The sequence below is a fragment of the Poromitra crassiceps genome, assembly GCF_964638095.1.
Source record: "Poromitra crassiceps genome assembly, chromosome: 6".
Taxonomy (NCBI): domain Eukaryota; kingdom Metazoa; phylum Chordata; class Actinopteri; order Beryciformes; family Melamphaidae; genus Poromitra; species Poromitra crassiceps.
The window spans coordinates 60420930-60438349 of NC_139627.1; the positions used below are offsets into that span (position 1 = coordinate 60420930).

Below are 17420 nucleotides of genomic sequence, written 5' to 3' on the forward strand. Positions count from 1 at the left end.
AGTACCCAGGTATTTATAATTGTAGAGACATTGAGTTGTAGAAAAGCTTCTTCACACCAAGATAAAAACCGTCAATAACTTGGCCATGGCCAACCTCATCATCACCAAGCAGGCTGACAGACGATGACAGAGTCGTCAGCACTTCACAATGAATCTGTTGGCATGACGGCTACGACAGTCAGTAGTGTAAAAATAAAATGTATAAAAAGCAGACAAAACACAACCCTGAGGCGAGCCAGTGGAAGATGTTAATATACTGGACAGTATCCTATGCTTGTGAATTAGGGCTATACAAAGAAACTTTATGTCACTTGGCTACTGACAACTACTAACGCATACTGACAACTACTAACACATACTGACAACTACTAACACATACTGACAACTACTACAGTGTTTCCCACAGGATTTTGAGTATTTGTGGTGGGGGACCGCAGACCCCCTAGGGAGGTGCGGGGGCATGCCCCCCCGCGAGATTTTTTTAAACATTTTAAAGTAAAATGCATGCATTTGGTGTACTTTGAGAAAGCTTAACACGTTCACTGCCAATGACGTGTTGATACGTCAAAAAAAATCCAACGGTTGACTGCCAATGACGTGTTGATACGTCAAAAAAAAAAAAAAAAAAAATTTGACGGTGGGACGTTGATCTAACCCTTTTACATCTCTTATATAAATATTGGAGCCACCGAACGTGTACAACCCATTCCACCGACCCACTAAGTGGCGACAGTGCTCTCCAGACTAGAGGAAGCCAAGCAAAAAGCAGTGTGAGGAAGCCATTCTCATGAAAATGGATTGGCGAAAACACTTTCGCTTTCGCGCTTGGGAGCTGGCGGTGGGGGATTGCAAATTTGCATAATAGATTATGGGTGCAACACACTTTGAAACACCTTTGAAACACCAGCAGAAAGGAATCGCAAGCAGCTTCATTCCAGCTGAGCTCACAACCGAAAACGAACAAGCCTCATTCTCATACTGTAGGCGAAAACGCTTTCGCGCTGGTGCACACGGGCGCACAACGGTGGGGGGTTCCAAAAATAGACTGGGTGCAAAACACACTTTGAAACACGCAGCATAAAGCCTATAGAATCGCACAAAGCTTCATCAAAGCTCTCAACCGAAAACCCAAGAAACGAGCAGCCCCATCCAGACTCGCCGACGAGGGGGCCGCCAGGGAGGGAGGCTGCTCAAACTCGCAGCAGCAGCAGAAGAAACTCGCTTGTGACAAACGCTGCTGAAAGCCACCAGAGACACGCCCACGGAGGGAGGAGTTTGAAGGAGAGGGGGTTCAGAACTATATTGTTTAGATGTCTGATGTCTCACTGATGCCAAAAATAAATGGTTAAAGTGACTGTTCTGCCTGTTTGATTGAATTTCACAAAACTGCGATTATCTCAGCTTTCAGTCTCAGACGCTGAAACCATGCTGTACTCAACGGCTAATATCTACATAACTACTAACTCTACAAACTAACTCTTTTAGACAGAGAAAGCACACATTCTATTAGTTCTTTTGAGATATTTTGTGTTCACAAAATCTTAGCAGAAAAGAATCCTCGGCTCTTGAAAGATGAGCCAGAATCCTCAAAAAAACCCTCTGGCAGAAGCTACCTACAGTAAAAAAAAAACGGCTGGCAGTGAATGTGTTAAGAGCAAAATTAAAAGGCTAGATCTATGAAGAACATGTCATCATTACTGTGCTGTGGGTTTACAATGACAAACTAAATTTCTCCCTATAGGTCAGGGATACTCAACTTGCTTTGCCACTTTCTTGAAATGATAGAAGGCGAGGGGCCAGTTAATAAACAAACAATATACATTTTTCTGTAGCGGATTGTAGGTTTTTGGGGTGTCAGCCGGAGTTTAGGCTGACAATGTTGTGCACACCGGATAGTTAGTTAGGTTAAGTTAGTTAGGTTAAGTACATACATAAGTGCCTGGGTAGCGAGCAGATGGCGGTATTTGACAATTTAGCAGCTAAATCATAGATTATTGAAAGATATTCAATATTCCAGACTGAAATGCTATAACAGAAGTATTGGCCAGAATGACATGAACATTTATTGGACACTTATTCAGCGGGTATCTTGCATGTTGCGTTTTTTTTTTTTTTTGGTCAACATCTTTTTGTGGCAGTCCAAATCCTTTATGTATGGGAAACACTGTACTAACACTAGGGATGGGCATTTTAAGCAATCTAAATACTCGAGTACTCTCCTTTTATTATGAACGAGTGCTCGAGTACTCGCACGGGGGGCGCGGGCTTTGTGATTACTATGTTAATGACTGAGCAGGGATAATCAGCTGTGTATGGGGCTGTTCACACATAACGTTTGCACTTTTGCATGGAAAAAGCGCTACCTGGAGCATTTTTTGTCAGGAGAGGGACTGACTGTGATATTAGGTGACGCTAAGCTAACATCTAAAGCCTACCTTTAGACAGTATCTCCGATGGATGGCATTAGCGCTTTGGAGCAGACAAGTTGTGAAACAAGCGAAGGCATTTCCAATACATGTCCATTGTTGCTGAATAGTGATCAGCATGATGCGATTGTCTCCCAAAAAGTGATTCTTTCTCCACATTTCTTGTGACTAACGTTATGGGAAACGACAGTGTAGTCAGTAAACTAGTGCAACGTTTTGAATGAGTTTTATCGGGCGTGCGCTATGAAGAAGCGTGCTTCTCATTCGGGAGAATATCTCCAGCCACCATTTTCGGGAAGAGCTATAAAACTTCTGGTTAAAACTTTCAAAATAATGTTACTTAAACAAAAGTAAATAGCTTATTGATGCACGTTGGAGGAGAAAAGGTATTTCAACGAATGAAGCAGCATCCTTGTATCAAAATACTCGTTGTGATGTTATATGGCGTGAAACTGTGGCTGGAACGCATTACTCAAAATAAATAACGTTACAATAAGCATTTTATTTTGAAAGCAACAAAGTGGATGACGTACTTGTACATTCTGGCTGACTTGACGCCCGTGCAGTTCATGCTGCCAGATCCACATGACGATGCGTGCGTAGATCTTCTAGACCATTTTTAAAGGGGTGGGGAGTGGGGCGAGTACCCGAACAGCGAGTACTGACGTTATGAACGAGTGCTCGAGTACCTGAGTACTCGCGCCCATCCCTAACTAACACCTAACACATACTGACAACTACTAACACATACTGACAACTACTAACACCTACTGACAACAACTACTAACACATACTGACAACTACTAACACATACTGACAACTACTAACACCTACTGATTGTGGTCTCTGCTTGCATGAATCAAATACAAGACACTTGTGTAGAATTAACACTATTATTTTACTTAACATGTTTAGGTCAGTGACCTCTCATACTGTGTGTTTACAAATACCACTTCCGGAGCGCTCTACTGCACATGACCACAGTCACACTTTACATCCTGTCACACGAGTGTTGTATTTCCTGTAAACGCTACACTGATAACTCACAACTACTGATATTAACTCACAACTACAACTACGGACAACTCACAACTACAGTAATGTCAAGTGGCAACTAGGGCTGGACAATTAAACAAAAATGTACCGAAACCGACATTTAGAGCCTCTACCCGGCTTAATCTTGCTCACTCACATCAATTCATTCAATTCAATTCATTCACTCATTCATTCATTCAATTAATTAATGTGAATTCGGTTAATACTTTCCCAAATGTGTGTGTTCATGAACAGTCCCCTTCAAAAATACTACCGTAAATTCCGGACTATAAGCCGCACCGGTGTATAAGCCGCACCTGCAAAGTTGACTATTTTTTTCTTATATAAGCCGCACCGGACTATAAGCCGCGGGTGTTTTAATGGTATTTTTTTTTTTTTTTTTTTTTTTTTTTTATGTTTAATTACCATATGTAAGGGTTCATGCACAGAGGGGATTGTCGGGAAAGAGATGGCTGTTTGAGGAAGCTCCCATTTATTAACATTTCAACAAAACAACATAACACAACACCACCTGTGTTGTTTTTTACAGTGCACACAGTGTCATACAGTGTGGTGAAAAGAGGGCAAGAGAGGAAATTAAAACTTATTATAGTTATATAGGATTTATAGTTAGAAAGAGTGCTAAAAAAGAGAGTTTTTTTTTTTTTTTTTTTTTTTTTTGAAAAAATCCATAGATAAGCCGCACCGTTATATAAGCCGCAGGGGCCAAAAAAGCCCAAAAAACGGGAAAAAAGGTGCGGCTTATAGTCCGGAATTTACGGTACTTGGTTTTGAGTCACGTGCCCCCGCCCGGTCCAACTAATGTTAGTCTGTTAGTCCGTTCAGGCGTTCACTCAAAGTCAAGCTGTCGGCATGGAGGATGACATGAGTCAAAACACAGAGCCAACAAACCACAAACAAACCGTACCGTACAGACCTTGTCAGAGAACTATGAGGGCAGTGTTAATAAAAAAAAACATAAATAAATGATTGTTCATTCATCATAATCGAGGTAAAAGTTTGAAATACTCGTGATATTTGAAGCCATACCCCCTAGCCCTACTTACAACTACTGACAAATACTGACACCTACTGGCAACTCACAACTACTGACAACATGATGAAGGCAGCAGCAAAAACCTTTTTCTTTTATGAGTGTATCTGAATGTTATTTTTCAAGGTTATTTAAACAGTGAGTTTGATGAAACCTGCTAAACTGCACCGATGATGGGACACTGATGCGTTTATTTACTTATTATTAAAGCCACTTTATTGGTCAGGCCTCATTACAGACAAACTCCTAAGCGTTTGTCCGATCACATCTTAAATGTCAGAGACAGCAAACTCATGGTCATACCTGATCTTACCTGCAATGTCCTATCTCAACTTCACTAAAGAGGTCATACCTGATCTTACTTGCAATGTCCTATCTCAACTTCACTAAAGAGCTCATTCCTCTCTCTCTTCAGTGTCTAATAGCCATATTTAACTTTTATACGTCAGGGATAATGCTCGACAAGGTGTCCATTATCAGGACTTAATGGCCGACGGGGAGGCCAGTACCTCCGCGGAGTCCATTAAATCCTCACACCTCGAAGGGCATTACCCTGCTTACACCATGGCCACTTGCCAAAGGAAAAAAGACCATTTATATTTCCATGCATTTTGCAATCAAAATATTATGTTTTTCACAAGCCATAACTCATAAGGTTCTTATGCAATGGAAATGTTGTTCACTACTCCAGTAAATAGGACGAACCTTAGCTACCACTTGGCAATGGGAGATAATCTAGTCATGAAAGAGCCAGAAAGCTAATGGTATGCTAGCAAATTTCAAAGTCAATAATTACGGCTTTTCACACTGCATTCTCTTAATTAGCCCCGGGCTATCTTAGGTTAGGGCCAAGATAGCCCCGAGCTAACTTATCCCCTTTTCACACAGTTAACCCAAGCCAAGTTAACATAAACCCAGGGCTATATATGATTCACACTGCAGTTCTACTAGCCCTGCGTTAGTGTCCATTGGAACTTTCTTTCTTTCTTTCTTTCTTTCTTTCTTTCTTTCTTTCTTTCTTTCTTTCTTTCTTTCTCTCTTTCTTTCTTTCTTTCTTTCTTTCTTTCTTTCTTTCTTTCTTTCTTTCTCTCTTTCTTTCTTTCTTTCTTTCTTTCTCTCTTTCTTTCTTTCTTTCTTTCTTGCTTTCTTTCTTTCTTTCTTTCTTTCTTTCTTTCTTTCTTTCTTTCTTTCTTTCTTGCTTTGTTTCTTTCTTTCTTTCTTCATTTTAGTGCATGACATCAAGTCAGCCAGAATGTAAAAGTAGTTCTTCCACTTTAGGGCTTTCAAAATAAAACTCTCATTGTAATGTTAACCTTAATATTAATTTTGAGTAGTGACTTACAGCCACAGTTTCACCCCATTTGTCATCTTAACATCAGTATTTTGATGCAAGATTTGCTGTTTAGTTAATTGAAATACCTTTTTTTCTCCAAAGGTGAGAATTTGAAACCCTATTCTGAAAGTAAATTGCGGCATTTCGCCGTTGCTAGTCTGGGTAAATTGCTGCTGTCTTGAGGCAGCCCAAAAAAAATCCGGCTAAGTGTTGTGTGAAAAGCCCTATTGTCTACTCTCCCACGGAGAGTAGACATGCCGTTATTGGACTCTGTGTCTTGTTTTTAAGTACCGGCCCTTTTCCAAACAGTTTCCAAGGACGAGTTCCCAGATGGTTTAGCAAACCATATGGCAGGCCACCATCAGGTTAGCAGGCCAGGAGGGTGCATCTAGTCTCTCCCATAGACAAGATATAGACGCTGCTATCGAGGCTGTTCTAAATCGATTATACGTAGGAATTACTTTCAAATCCGAACAGCATTCTGCTTTGAAGGTATTTATGACATGGCTACACGTCAGTGTCGACTTAACATGACGTTACATTCAGGCGGATACATTGTTGGTCTCGAGTGTTTGCTTAATATGGAAAATCGAATCCCCCTCTTGGATTTCCCCACTGTAGGAGGAACGAGTTGATCCTGTCGGAAACCGGGTCTCGAGCTAATCTACACCAGGTCTGGAGCAAATCTAAACCGGGTCTGGAGCAAATCTAAACTGGGTCTGGAGCAAATCTAAACCGGGTCTGGAGCTAATCTAAACCAGGTCTGGAGCAAATCTAAACCGGGTCTGGAGCTAATTTAAACCTGGGTCTGGAGCTAATCTAAACCAGGTCTGGAGCAAATCTAAACCGGGTCTGAAGCAAATCTAAACCGGGTCTGGAGCAAATCTAAACCCGGGTCTGGAGCTAATCTAAACCAGGTCTGGAGCAAATCAAAACCGGGTCTGGAGCTAATCTAAACCAGGTCTGGAGCAAATCTAAACCGGGTCTGGAGCTAATCTAAACCGGGTCTGGAGCTAATCTAAACCGGGTCTGGAGCTAATCTAAACCGGGTCTGGTGCTAATCTAAACCGGGTCTGGAGCTAATCTAAACCGGGTCTGGAGCTAATCTCCGACAAAGTGGACTGACTGAGAGACAGCTGGGACTCCTCACCATGGCCTCATCAGACATTAAAGATGCTCTCAGCCTCTTTTCTGATTCCGTGAGTGGTCCTCATCGGGATTCCATTCAGCGAGCATTACTGGCCTGTGGCATCAAACAAAGGGAGAATACATCTGCGCTCTGCAGAACCCACCACAAAAATGGGGGTAAAAAAGGTCCAAATCTTCAGTCTGCTAAAGCAGAGAGGATCATGGGTCAGGACAGCCATCACACAGCAGATTAGCCCCTACACTTCAGTCTGCTAAAGCAGAGAGGATCATGGGTCAGGACAGCCATCACGCAGCAGATTAGCTCCTACACTTCAGTCTGCTGCTGGGGGTCAAACTGCCACATTGTCTCGTCACTAATACAGTATTTCACACAGAAACACACTCACGTCTCACTCCAGCTGATTACATTTTAAAGCCTCTGAAAACAGGCCTAAAAATAGTAAAATCCATATCATATCAGCCATGAGTGTCATAAGTTAACCATCCACCAACAGTTCAAAAAAAAAAAAAAAACGTTAATAACGGTGATAAAACCCAGGTCAAAAACAGCTCTCTGGCTGCTGGATCCTACTTGGTTAGAAAGCTTGAATAATCCACTAACAAACCAGGTTAGCTAGGTTTTAGCATTCTCCTTTCACATGCATGAAACGATTATCATTTGAGCTAATGTTACTAACGTTATTAACGTGAAGTCAGCTTTGAGAGATAGCCCACATCAATCATCTTTCTCCTAAATATGATTGGGCAGACTTTTATTACGTGATTAATAATGTCCTGCCTAACTGCAACCCAGTAACAGAGGAAGGGAGAGTCCTTCTAAAGAATTGAATTTCATAGCTAAGTCAAAGGCTAACGTTGTGTCCTCATACTTTTTAGGTGTTTACTATGTGCACACTAGATCCCAAATGACAGCATTAAGAGCTAATCACGGATTTACCTTCCCAGGGTTTTTAAGACTCGTTTCACCTCATGAAGATTGATTAATTAGTTTTTGTCTAACAGGGACAATATAAAAGTGAACTTGGCATTAAAACGGTTTCCTGTGCGCCTTAAGAACATTTCAAACTCCAGGGAGAAAACGTGTGAGAAAGTAACTGGAGTCTTTCTGAGAGCAGAGGAGAGCTGTGAGTGAATAATGCAGCGAGCGTTGCGCTCTAAGCACTCTTCCTCTATCCCAGCTTCCCTTCCTGCTTTCCATTCCCTATAATCCTATTATCCTTATGGCATGGGGGGAGTGCCCGGAGGCACCAGCCAATTTAAAGTTCCCTCACATTTTCTTTATATATCACTCTCGGGCAGGACATCCCAGCAAACATTTTCACGTATACCGACCGTCTTCTGCACGTCAAACCACTACATCTAGTCAGGGTCTAAAAAACTATCCGGAATGGAAATCGTAGCGAGGGAATTCGTCTACTTTCCCACAACGTTGAAATATGCCGCTCCCACAACAGCTATATTCAGATATTCAGATACAAAATCTGCACAGTGTGCATGCAGCAGTGTTGCATATAGCCTACTGTATGTCCAGATTCAACCATTTTTGCTACATCAAAAGAAAAAAAATATCACCTCGTTGGGGATTCGATCGTCCTGTGTCTTAACCACTAGGCTATGGATTTTGTTAGAAAGACTTTGGATTTGGTCATATATAGAATCCTTAACATTGAGAACTTAGCATTTTGACGTGACAATCCCTACTGGAACTTGCTAGGCTAGCTGCCTCGCTAATTCTGTTTCATGATTCCAACCAGCGATGAGACAGGTATATATTTTATATCATTTACGATAATGTAACCAACGTGACTTGACCATTTATTTAGCAGATAGCACCATAAAGCACAACATCCAAGACCCAGAACACACTGCGTTCAGTTACGGCAAGAGTAATGGGACAATACACCACAGGATTCAGGAAGCTTGTGATAAATACAATAAGAGACAAATTGCTATGGGCACTTATATGACATAAACGTGTTTTCAGATTTAAAAATAGAAAAGGGCGTCCAATAATAGTCGTCATTGCATGTGGAGTGCACTGTCACACTGTGACTATCTGATCACACAACACATAAATTGTTAGGGCCCCCACGGTTCGGAATGTGGTTCGGAACATCCATGGTCCGTGGACCCCCCCCCCCCCCCTTCCTCTATCCCGGCTTCCCTTCCTGCTTTCCATTTCCTATAATCCTATTATCCTTATGGCCTGGGGGGAGTGCCCGGAGGCACCAGCCAATTTAAACTTCCATCACATTTTCTTTATATATCACTCTCGGGCTGGACATCAAATTGTTAGGGCCCCCATGGTTCGGAATGTGGTTCGGAACATCCATGGTCCGCGGACCCCCAACCCCCCCCCCCCCCCCCCCTTTCGTTTCATTTAACGTTTAACGTTAGTGTATGAGAACGCCTGCAGCGCAGCCAGACACAGACAGGCATCATCATGGCAAGCACAAGTGAGCTTCCTCAACCCTTCTCCCCACTGTAAAGTCTCTCTGAAGGCTGTGGCTAGTGGCTACTAAAGACAGCATCACAAAAAACTTATTTCAACACCTGAAAAAGCAGAGGAATGCGAGCAGCGTGTTGCGGGCTGCACAAGATAACGAGAGCCACAACACACACACACACACACACACACACGCGCGCGCACGCACACTTTTCACGAACACATTATCCCCGGATGGTGAAATGTTGCCTTTAGAACACATAAGAACAAAACAACACGTGGGGCCACTGAGTAGCTTAACGTAGCATCAACGTTATGTTTCCAGACTCACCCGTGTCAAGTGACTGCAGGTTAGCAAGTAAGTTAGGCATAGCAGCGCCACGCTGATACAGGAAGTTGGGTTGTTCTGCCTTCAGAGTAAAAGCATAAATTGTGTCACTTATGAGAAAAAAATATTTTTGAGCTGTGCAGGGCAACAAATGGTTAGAGAAGTATAATAGTATTAAAAAATCAAATCGAAAATCTAATTTTTAGAGAAAAATCTGATTTCTTCTTTTTTTGCTGATCCGAAAAATCCGTGATCCGTGGCTCAAAATCCGTCACGCGATCCGATCCATGGGTTTTCTGATCCGTGCCAGCCCTATAAATTGTCAATCAAATGTTGTTTTATTCAACAAAAACACAAAAGACACCTATACATGTGGTGTTTTCAAAGCAATATGAGATCAATATTTATTGTTTTACAAGAGGTATAGTAGACCTCTTGTAATTTTTTTTTTTTTTTTTTTTTTTCTGAAATTATTACCGAGGTCCGGACCTCGGTGTCCTCATAGCTAGAGACCTTTGACCTTTGACCACCAAAATTGAATCAGTTCATCCTTGAGTCCAAGTCGATGTTTCAGGCAAATTTGATGAAATTCCACCAAGGCATTCCTGAGATATCGCGTTAACGAGCATCGTACGTACGGACGGACAACCCGGATCCATAATGCCTCCGGCCTGGCTATCGCCGGCGGCGGAGGCATAAAAAGACTTGCAGATGAAGCGTGGTCTTACTTGAGGGTGGCGACACCCTGTGGCGTGGTGGGCTCGTTGAAGCATCTCATGTACTCGTGCATCTCTGGGAAACTCTTCTTCATGTAATCCTCTGCACTGCTCTCCCTGACCGTCCCAAAGCGAAACCCATGGGACGGGTGGTGCAGCTACACACACACACACACACACACACACACACACGCACGCACACACACACACACACACACACACACACACACACAGGGGAGGTGGACAGATAATGGTAACACTTGACAATAATGGTACATTAGTTAAGGGTTAGTTAATGCCATTAATTAGCAGCCTTGGTCGTCTCGGTGACTTCACCACCATAAGCAATGATTACATAGACACATGAATTAACATGAACACCGTAAGATTATTAGACACATTAGTTAACTGTTAATTAAGGTTAATAAGCAGGTAAAGTAGTAGCCAAATTAGCCCTACGGCGAGGGCTTTGGCGCCTGAGCAGGGCCGTGCAGAGACCCTCAGAGGGGCAGGGGCTAAAAAAAAAAAAAAAGGGCACAACACCGCGGGGCGGGCGGTTTCATTGTTGCTGATCTGCCGGGCAGTGCAGGATGGCGAAGGAATGACCCGCCCATCTCTGCCTCTGATTGGCGCAGGAGACGAGGAGAGACGCAGCCAGGGTAGGAGAGCCAAGCGACTGTGATTGGATCAACAACGTTTGACGCTAGGCCAATCAGAGGCAGAGAAGGGCGGGTCATGCCTTCGCCATCCTGGGAAAAAAATATCGTGCACGCCGCAGAGACACAGACGATTACTTAACTTCCGGTTGAAAGGTCAACATGTGTCAACTGTCCAGACATTTTATTTATTGATAAATTGTTATTTATTGTTATAAGTTCTTTTTGAAGGACGCTGGGCATGTCTTCACTGAAAAGCTGTGTTCACACCGAGATATTTATTTTTCTCTCTGTCGCTCGATTCAACTCTTTGGAATCGCTCTGTCGCTGTGTTTAAATCACTCGTCAACTGGCACACGAATTGACGGACATCTGGGGGCTATAACGTTACGCAATGTCATAATGTTTGTCCACTACGAGCCACCGTAGTTGTTTACAAGCTAAGCCTATCAGCGTGCTCCTAACGCGAGCTCTATACCGGTAGTACAGACTTCCACTTCATGTCAGCTGTCAGCCTGTCAATCAGCTGTCAATGCGGTTTGTTGCCACACAATAAACCAGCGGTTTGTTCCAAGCCAGTGTGATCCTTGACTCACTCTCACACGGCAGCCAATCAGCGTTGAACAGCGAGCGACTGATGCCAGCGTAATTTCGCTCGAGTTGGGATATTTCATCTCGGGCGACGAGCGTATTTTCGCCCTATCGCTCTGTCTCTGTCGCTCGGACGCGCAGCGATTTTTCTCCCGGGCAAATATACGCTCAATCGCTCATTTGCATTGACTTTGTATGTAAACTCGATGCCAGCAAAAAATTTTAATAGGTCGGTGTGAACGCACCTTAAGAGAGAAAAGAAAAAGGGCACTTTGGGCATCAGGGGAAAATGGGCAGGTGCTCGGGCATCTCTAGCACCCCCCTCTGCACATGCCTGCGCCTGAGTATACATTTCGAATAAGGCTGGCTTTACACGTGAAACTTTACCGCAACGTTAGTTGGTTGAAACTAATGAAACTAAGTTGTAATAGAACCTTTTCACAGCAGCCATTTTGACGTGTCAAAGCAGGATAAACACAGGTGTAAACAATAACATTAATGAAGGCCCTAGCACTGGAACACCTGTGTTTGCCCTGCTTCGACATGTCAAAATGGCTGCTGTGAAGAGGGTCTGAGTTGCATGGTGTAAAGCACTCTGCAACACATTTGAAACTTGTCTGAAACTCAGCCAGCCACAACAGTTGCAAAACACTTTGTTCAATTCAACCAGTTTCACAAAACAGCCAATCAAAATGCTGATAGCGTTTCAAACAGCCAGAGCAATCTAGTAAGAGAGTGGCGCCAGCGGAGGTCCAAAATGTGTCACTCAGTAGCCAATGAACAGCCAGGAAGGGGTCTCGCGCTGCGTTTCAATGCTAAAGTAAAGTTGATAATATACGATTAGATTCTTTAAACGTCTGACCCTTTCAAAGCACATCACACTGAGTCAGGCCTCTGCTTTGAAATGTGAAGAATTTGCAACTTTTTTTTAAAACAAAGTCACCTCTATTAGAGACGGGCATCGCAAATACAGCTAATACATTTTGTGAGACACCAATCTGAATTCAATAAAATTGTAGCTCAGACTAGCTCCTCAACATGTGCCCTCGACCCAGTCCCTAGTACATTTCTTAAGAATGTATATGACAGTTGAGCTCCCTACATTCTTAAGATAATCAATAGCTCATTGGAAACAGGTATTTTTCCCACTGCTTTTAAAACTGGGGTAGTGAAACCTTTACTTAAAAAATCAATTCTGGATAATACTGTCCTAAATAATTATAGGCCGATATCTAAACTATCTTTCATGAGCAAAGTACTTGAAAAAGTGGTCTCTAAACAACTCAATACCTTCCTCAATAATAATAATATCCTAGAGAAATTCCAATCAGGTTTTAGAGCCAATCATAGTACAGAAATCACCTTAGGTCAAAATAGTAAATGATCTTAGACTTGCTGCTGACTCAAACCAAGTATCATGTGACAGTGATCCTTTTAGATTTGAGTGCAGCATTTGACACGATTGATCATAACATTTTAATTCACCGTCTTGAGAAGTGGGTCGGTCTATCTGAATTTGTTTTAAACTGGTTTCGGACCTACATTACTGGGAGAGAATGTTATTGTCATCTAGGAGATTATGTATCTGGAAAACATGATTTACCTCGGGCGGTACCTCGTCTGTACTCATTCGGTCGATACTGGTAAAATTAGCCTAGAGTTCGGTACCTAACCCTACTGACCTTTGAACTCCTTATTTTTGTTTGCTTGTAATTTGTAGTGATCTGGGAACTGAAGCTTATTGTAAGACCCTGTGGAGTCTCTCTGTATTTTAGCCACATCTGGAAGTGAAAAGAACATGCATCAAACCCGAAACCCAAGTTGGAGTTGTTTCCACGCCTCACCTTGGCGTCGTGGATCCCCGTGACCTCCTCGAAGGTCTTCTCTCCCACCATGACGGCGGCCAGGTTGGCAGTGTAGCTGGACAGCACCAGCAGGCAAAAGATGGCCCACAGGTTCATGAGGAAGCGACCGGTCCAGCATTTGGGCGTCTTGGAGGAGACAGTGCGTCCGAACAGGATGGCGTAGCACAGGTTGAGCGCCGACGAGTAGGAGAACACCTTCACCCGGTTCCGCCCGTGAGGCGTCATGCCGAATGGACTCTTCCATTCGTAGAGCGTGAGGAACAGGGCGGTGATGTGCAGTGCCACGAAGATGCCCACCCACATGGACCAGTGGAGGGGCCACATAAAGGCCCCGATGGGTGCTGCCGTGTCCTTACTGCGCACCAGGATGCCCAGGCTGGTGGAGAAGAAGGGCGAGGTGAAGTCGATCACTCGGCTCCGTGCGGAGTTGATACTGAAGGAGGTGACGGCCATGTCCGCTATTCCATTGAGAAGATCCCCGACCAGCCCAGTCCAGCGGCGTCCTTTCCGCGCTCCGTACTTTCCGTCTCCAACGATATAAAGGTCAAACTCAAAGCCCAGGTCCTCGGCGAGCTTCTCCAGCAGGTCGATGCAGTATCCGTAGCAGCACTTGCCATACTCCGGGGGCAGCAAGCTGCTGTTGCCAGCCGCCACTTCAAGGAAGTGGTGCTCCAGAATCTCTGAGCTGTTGGTCCCCGCGTCCAGACAGTACTGACCGGCCGGACAGTTCCCCTCGTCGTCCGCATCCCGCGTGAACACGAAGGGATGCTCCACCAGGGTCACGACCCGAACCCGGCTTCCCGCCACGGGGACGCCCGCCCTCCAGCGCCCTCCGGTCCTCCCGCCCGGGCCCTTGGTCCTCAAGCGACGCCCGGTCCCCTGCCACGCGCCCTGGTCCTCCACATCCAGCCGACCTCCCTCCCAGCTGCCCACGGTCACCCAGGCGGGCTGGCCCAGCGCGTCGCGCCGCAGGCTCCAGATGTGGAATCTCTGGGAGGTGAGGACCTGGGACAGGTTCTGGTGAACCCGGACCGGACCGGTCAGTCCAGAGAAGGAGGTGTTCGACAGGAACCTGCCGACCACAAGGTAGACAGCAGCTTAGATCTCATGGTGACAGTTTCACATAACATAACATCACATCACATCACATGGTTTCAGACAAGCAGGATCACAAGCCAGTTTCTGCAAAGCACGGATATGATGAATCCCAACATTCCTGAACCAAAAATATGTTGGAAATCAACATTTATAGGTGCATTTATATCAACATTTTAGCCACGCCCTCTAGGAGTTATGTCAATCATGTCAGACTGCTCTAGAAATGGCAGGGTGGGAAGTATGGACGACATTGTGGTGGTGGCATGTTCACGTTGAACCAAGTTGTTTTAGTTGTTCACATTTATGTTGGAAATGCTGCTGTGTTTGGAGTTGTTAAAATGTTCATATCCAACGTAATTTTGGTCCAGGGCCTTTGGTTCGGGCTGAACGTGACAAAACATGAGGCAAATAGTGACTAACAGACAGACACCGCCCGCCACCGCCGCCATTTTATTATAGGATGTTTGCCCTCTATGATCCATTTGTCTTGTTGCCTTTTGGTTTGATATTTGATTGTAATGGTTAAAGCTCTTTGTGAACCCAGTAAAAAAGTGTATCATTATATATTATTATATCAAGTCTAATGGAACAAAAATACATGCCTGTGATGGTCTCCGGTCACACCCGACACCTTGCCCACGCACCAAACAGATCAGTGATTTGGCTCACTCAGTTTGTTCAGTCATGTGACCTTTCTAAATGTATTACAGTCATGTGACCTTTCTAAATGTATTTCCATGCCATTCCTTTGAAGTCTTTCTTTGTGTTCGTGCTCTCTTATCTCCAGCCTCCTCTAATCTGCACAGACAACTCTGTCTCTCTGTCTGCCTGCCTGTCTGTCTGTCTGTCTGTCTGTCTGTCTGTCTGTCTGTCTGTCTGTCTGTCTGTCTGCCTGCCTGCCTGCCTGTCTGTCTGTCTGTCTGTCTGCCTGTCTGTCTGTCTGTCTGTCTGTCTGCCTGTCTGTCTGTCTGCCTGTCTGCCTGTCTGTCTACACATGACTGTGTCTACACTCTGTCTACACATGACTGTCTACCAGTGGCGGCTGATGAGCTTGGAGACAGGGGAGGTAGAAAAAAATTGGGGCATTTTTTCCCTTCTCTTTTGCACTTTGAAGACAGATTTAGAGGAATATCTCATTTTAAATTAGCATTAGGATTTGACTGTTGTGATGTCATTATTCAGTTTTAACCATCAATAATTGTTCCTTTTCTCATTATTTCATTTCTCAGAGTAAATACTGTATATTTATTTCGAGATTTTTGTCAATTATTTGTGCTGTTATGGTTATTATTAGCCTAGTTACTCACTTCTACACTAGCTTAGATTGTGTTACTTATGGATGGCATGGAATTATAGTGAAAATAGATTATCCCCCCTTTTTGCTGAGGACCCCACTTTTAAAACCACTGGCTTTAGGCTAGAACTGTTGCGAGAAGGTTTCAGGATTTATCTCTATGCATTAGGCTGTGATTACTATTTATCTAAATCTATTTATTCACATAGATTCATGATATATTATGGTATACAGCCTACCTGTGACATCAATGTTTTGATTAATCTGCGCCAGTACCGAAAATGTAGCCTATTACTGCATGACTGATCCTATGATGTCATTGTAATCACACTCAGGTGTGCTTTCACAAGACAGGTGTTGTCCATTCAATCAGCCCACTGTCTTTATAATGGCTGTCTTGTACTGTGTTTGTATGAGACTTGACAAAGTCTATGGCCGAAACTGTTGTCAAATAGCGTTAAATTACACTTTATTGCATCTGGAACCAGAGTGTGCCTTCCCTTGGCTGCAACGTCAGCATAGGTTACTTGTTTAGTTACATTCCAATTAATCAACATTGGAGCGTTATTTACCCCCCCTTCCCGACATGCTAGGTTGACATGCTTTGTCCCAATCGATTCCTTATTTCTTCTACTTTCATATGGTATAAAGATTACCACGCACGCTTTAAAAACGGGCTTGCAGTCAGCGATGGTTTTACGGGCCAAATTCAGTTTAAAAATGTGGGAATTTAAGGTTGCGGGTTGTATTAGGAAAAATGATATCATGAAACATAAATACGGAAAAAATAGCGCTGCTCGGTGAAACATTTCCACGCCGAATTTAAAGTCCCTGGAAACCAGAAATATTTCTTTATTATTTAGCATTTTGAGTTCATCACATCACAGGACCCTATGTTAATAAGCCACCAGCCAAATTTGAACGATGATGAACGTCGCAAAGTATATAAATTTAGGTTTGACAGTCATGGCAGTTTTTAGAGTGTATTTTCTCCCGCGGACTGTGTGGGCGTGTCCCGTCTGCAGCAGGGAAATTTCTCTCTGTCTCTCTCTCTCTCTCGGAGAGAGAGGGAGAGAAGGGTGTGTGTGTGTGTGTGTGTGTGTGTGTGTTCGCGCGTTGCTCCGCCTCGCGCATAGCGTACTGAGAGGAAGAGATCTCTGTCCGTTCTTTGCCCCCACAGCGCTCCCTCCCACTCTGTGTGCTGTCTGTGCGCTATGCTTCTCTCTCTCTCTCTCTCTCTCTCTCTCTCTCTCTCGGGACTAGTGAGAGAGAGAGAGAGAGAGAGCAGCATAGCGCTCGACACAGACTGGTGACGCAAGGTTACTCACACACACACACACACACACACACAGTAGGGCGGGTTGCGCGCGTGTACAAAGGTTATATAGAGCTTATGACGTCATAAGCTCCTGCATTTTAGCACCTCGCG

General features: G+C 43.9%; 1 protein-coding gene across 1 annotated transcript in view; it reads right to left on the bottom strand.

Moving 5' to 3' along the window:
- The window catches only part of LOC310778002 (glutamate receptor ionotropic, NMDA 3B-like), a gene marked incomplete at both ends in the record, with an annotated part of 137248 nt that overhangs the window by 22573 nt on the left and 97255 nt on the right, over positions 1-17420 (bottom strand). The window contains 2 exons of the mRNA XM_083638323.1: positions 10500-10645; positions 13579-14671. Of these exons, the coding sequence (XP_083494449.1) occupies positions 10500-10645; positions 13579-14671 (1239 nt within the window). The remainder of the gene's footprint in view (positions 1-10499; positions 10646-13578; positions 14672-17420) is intronic.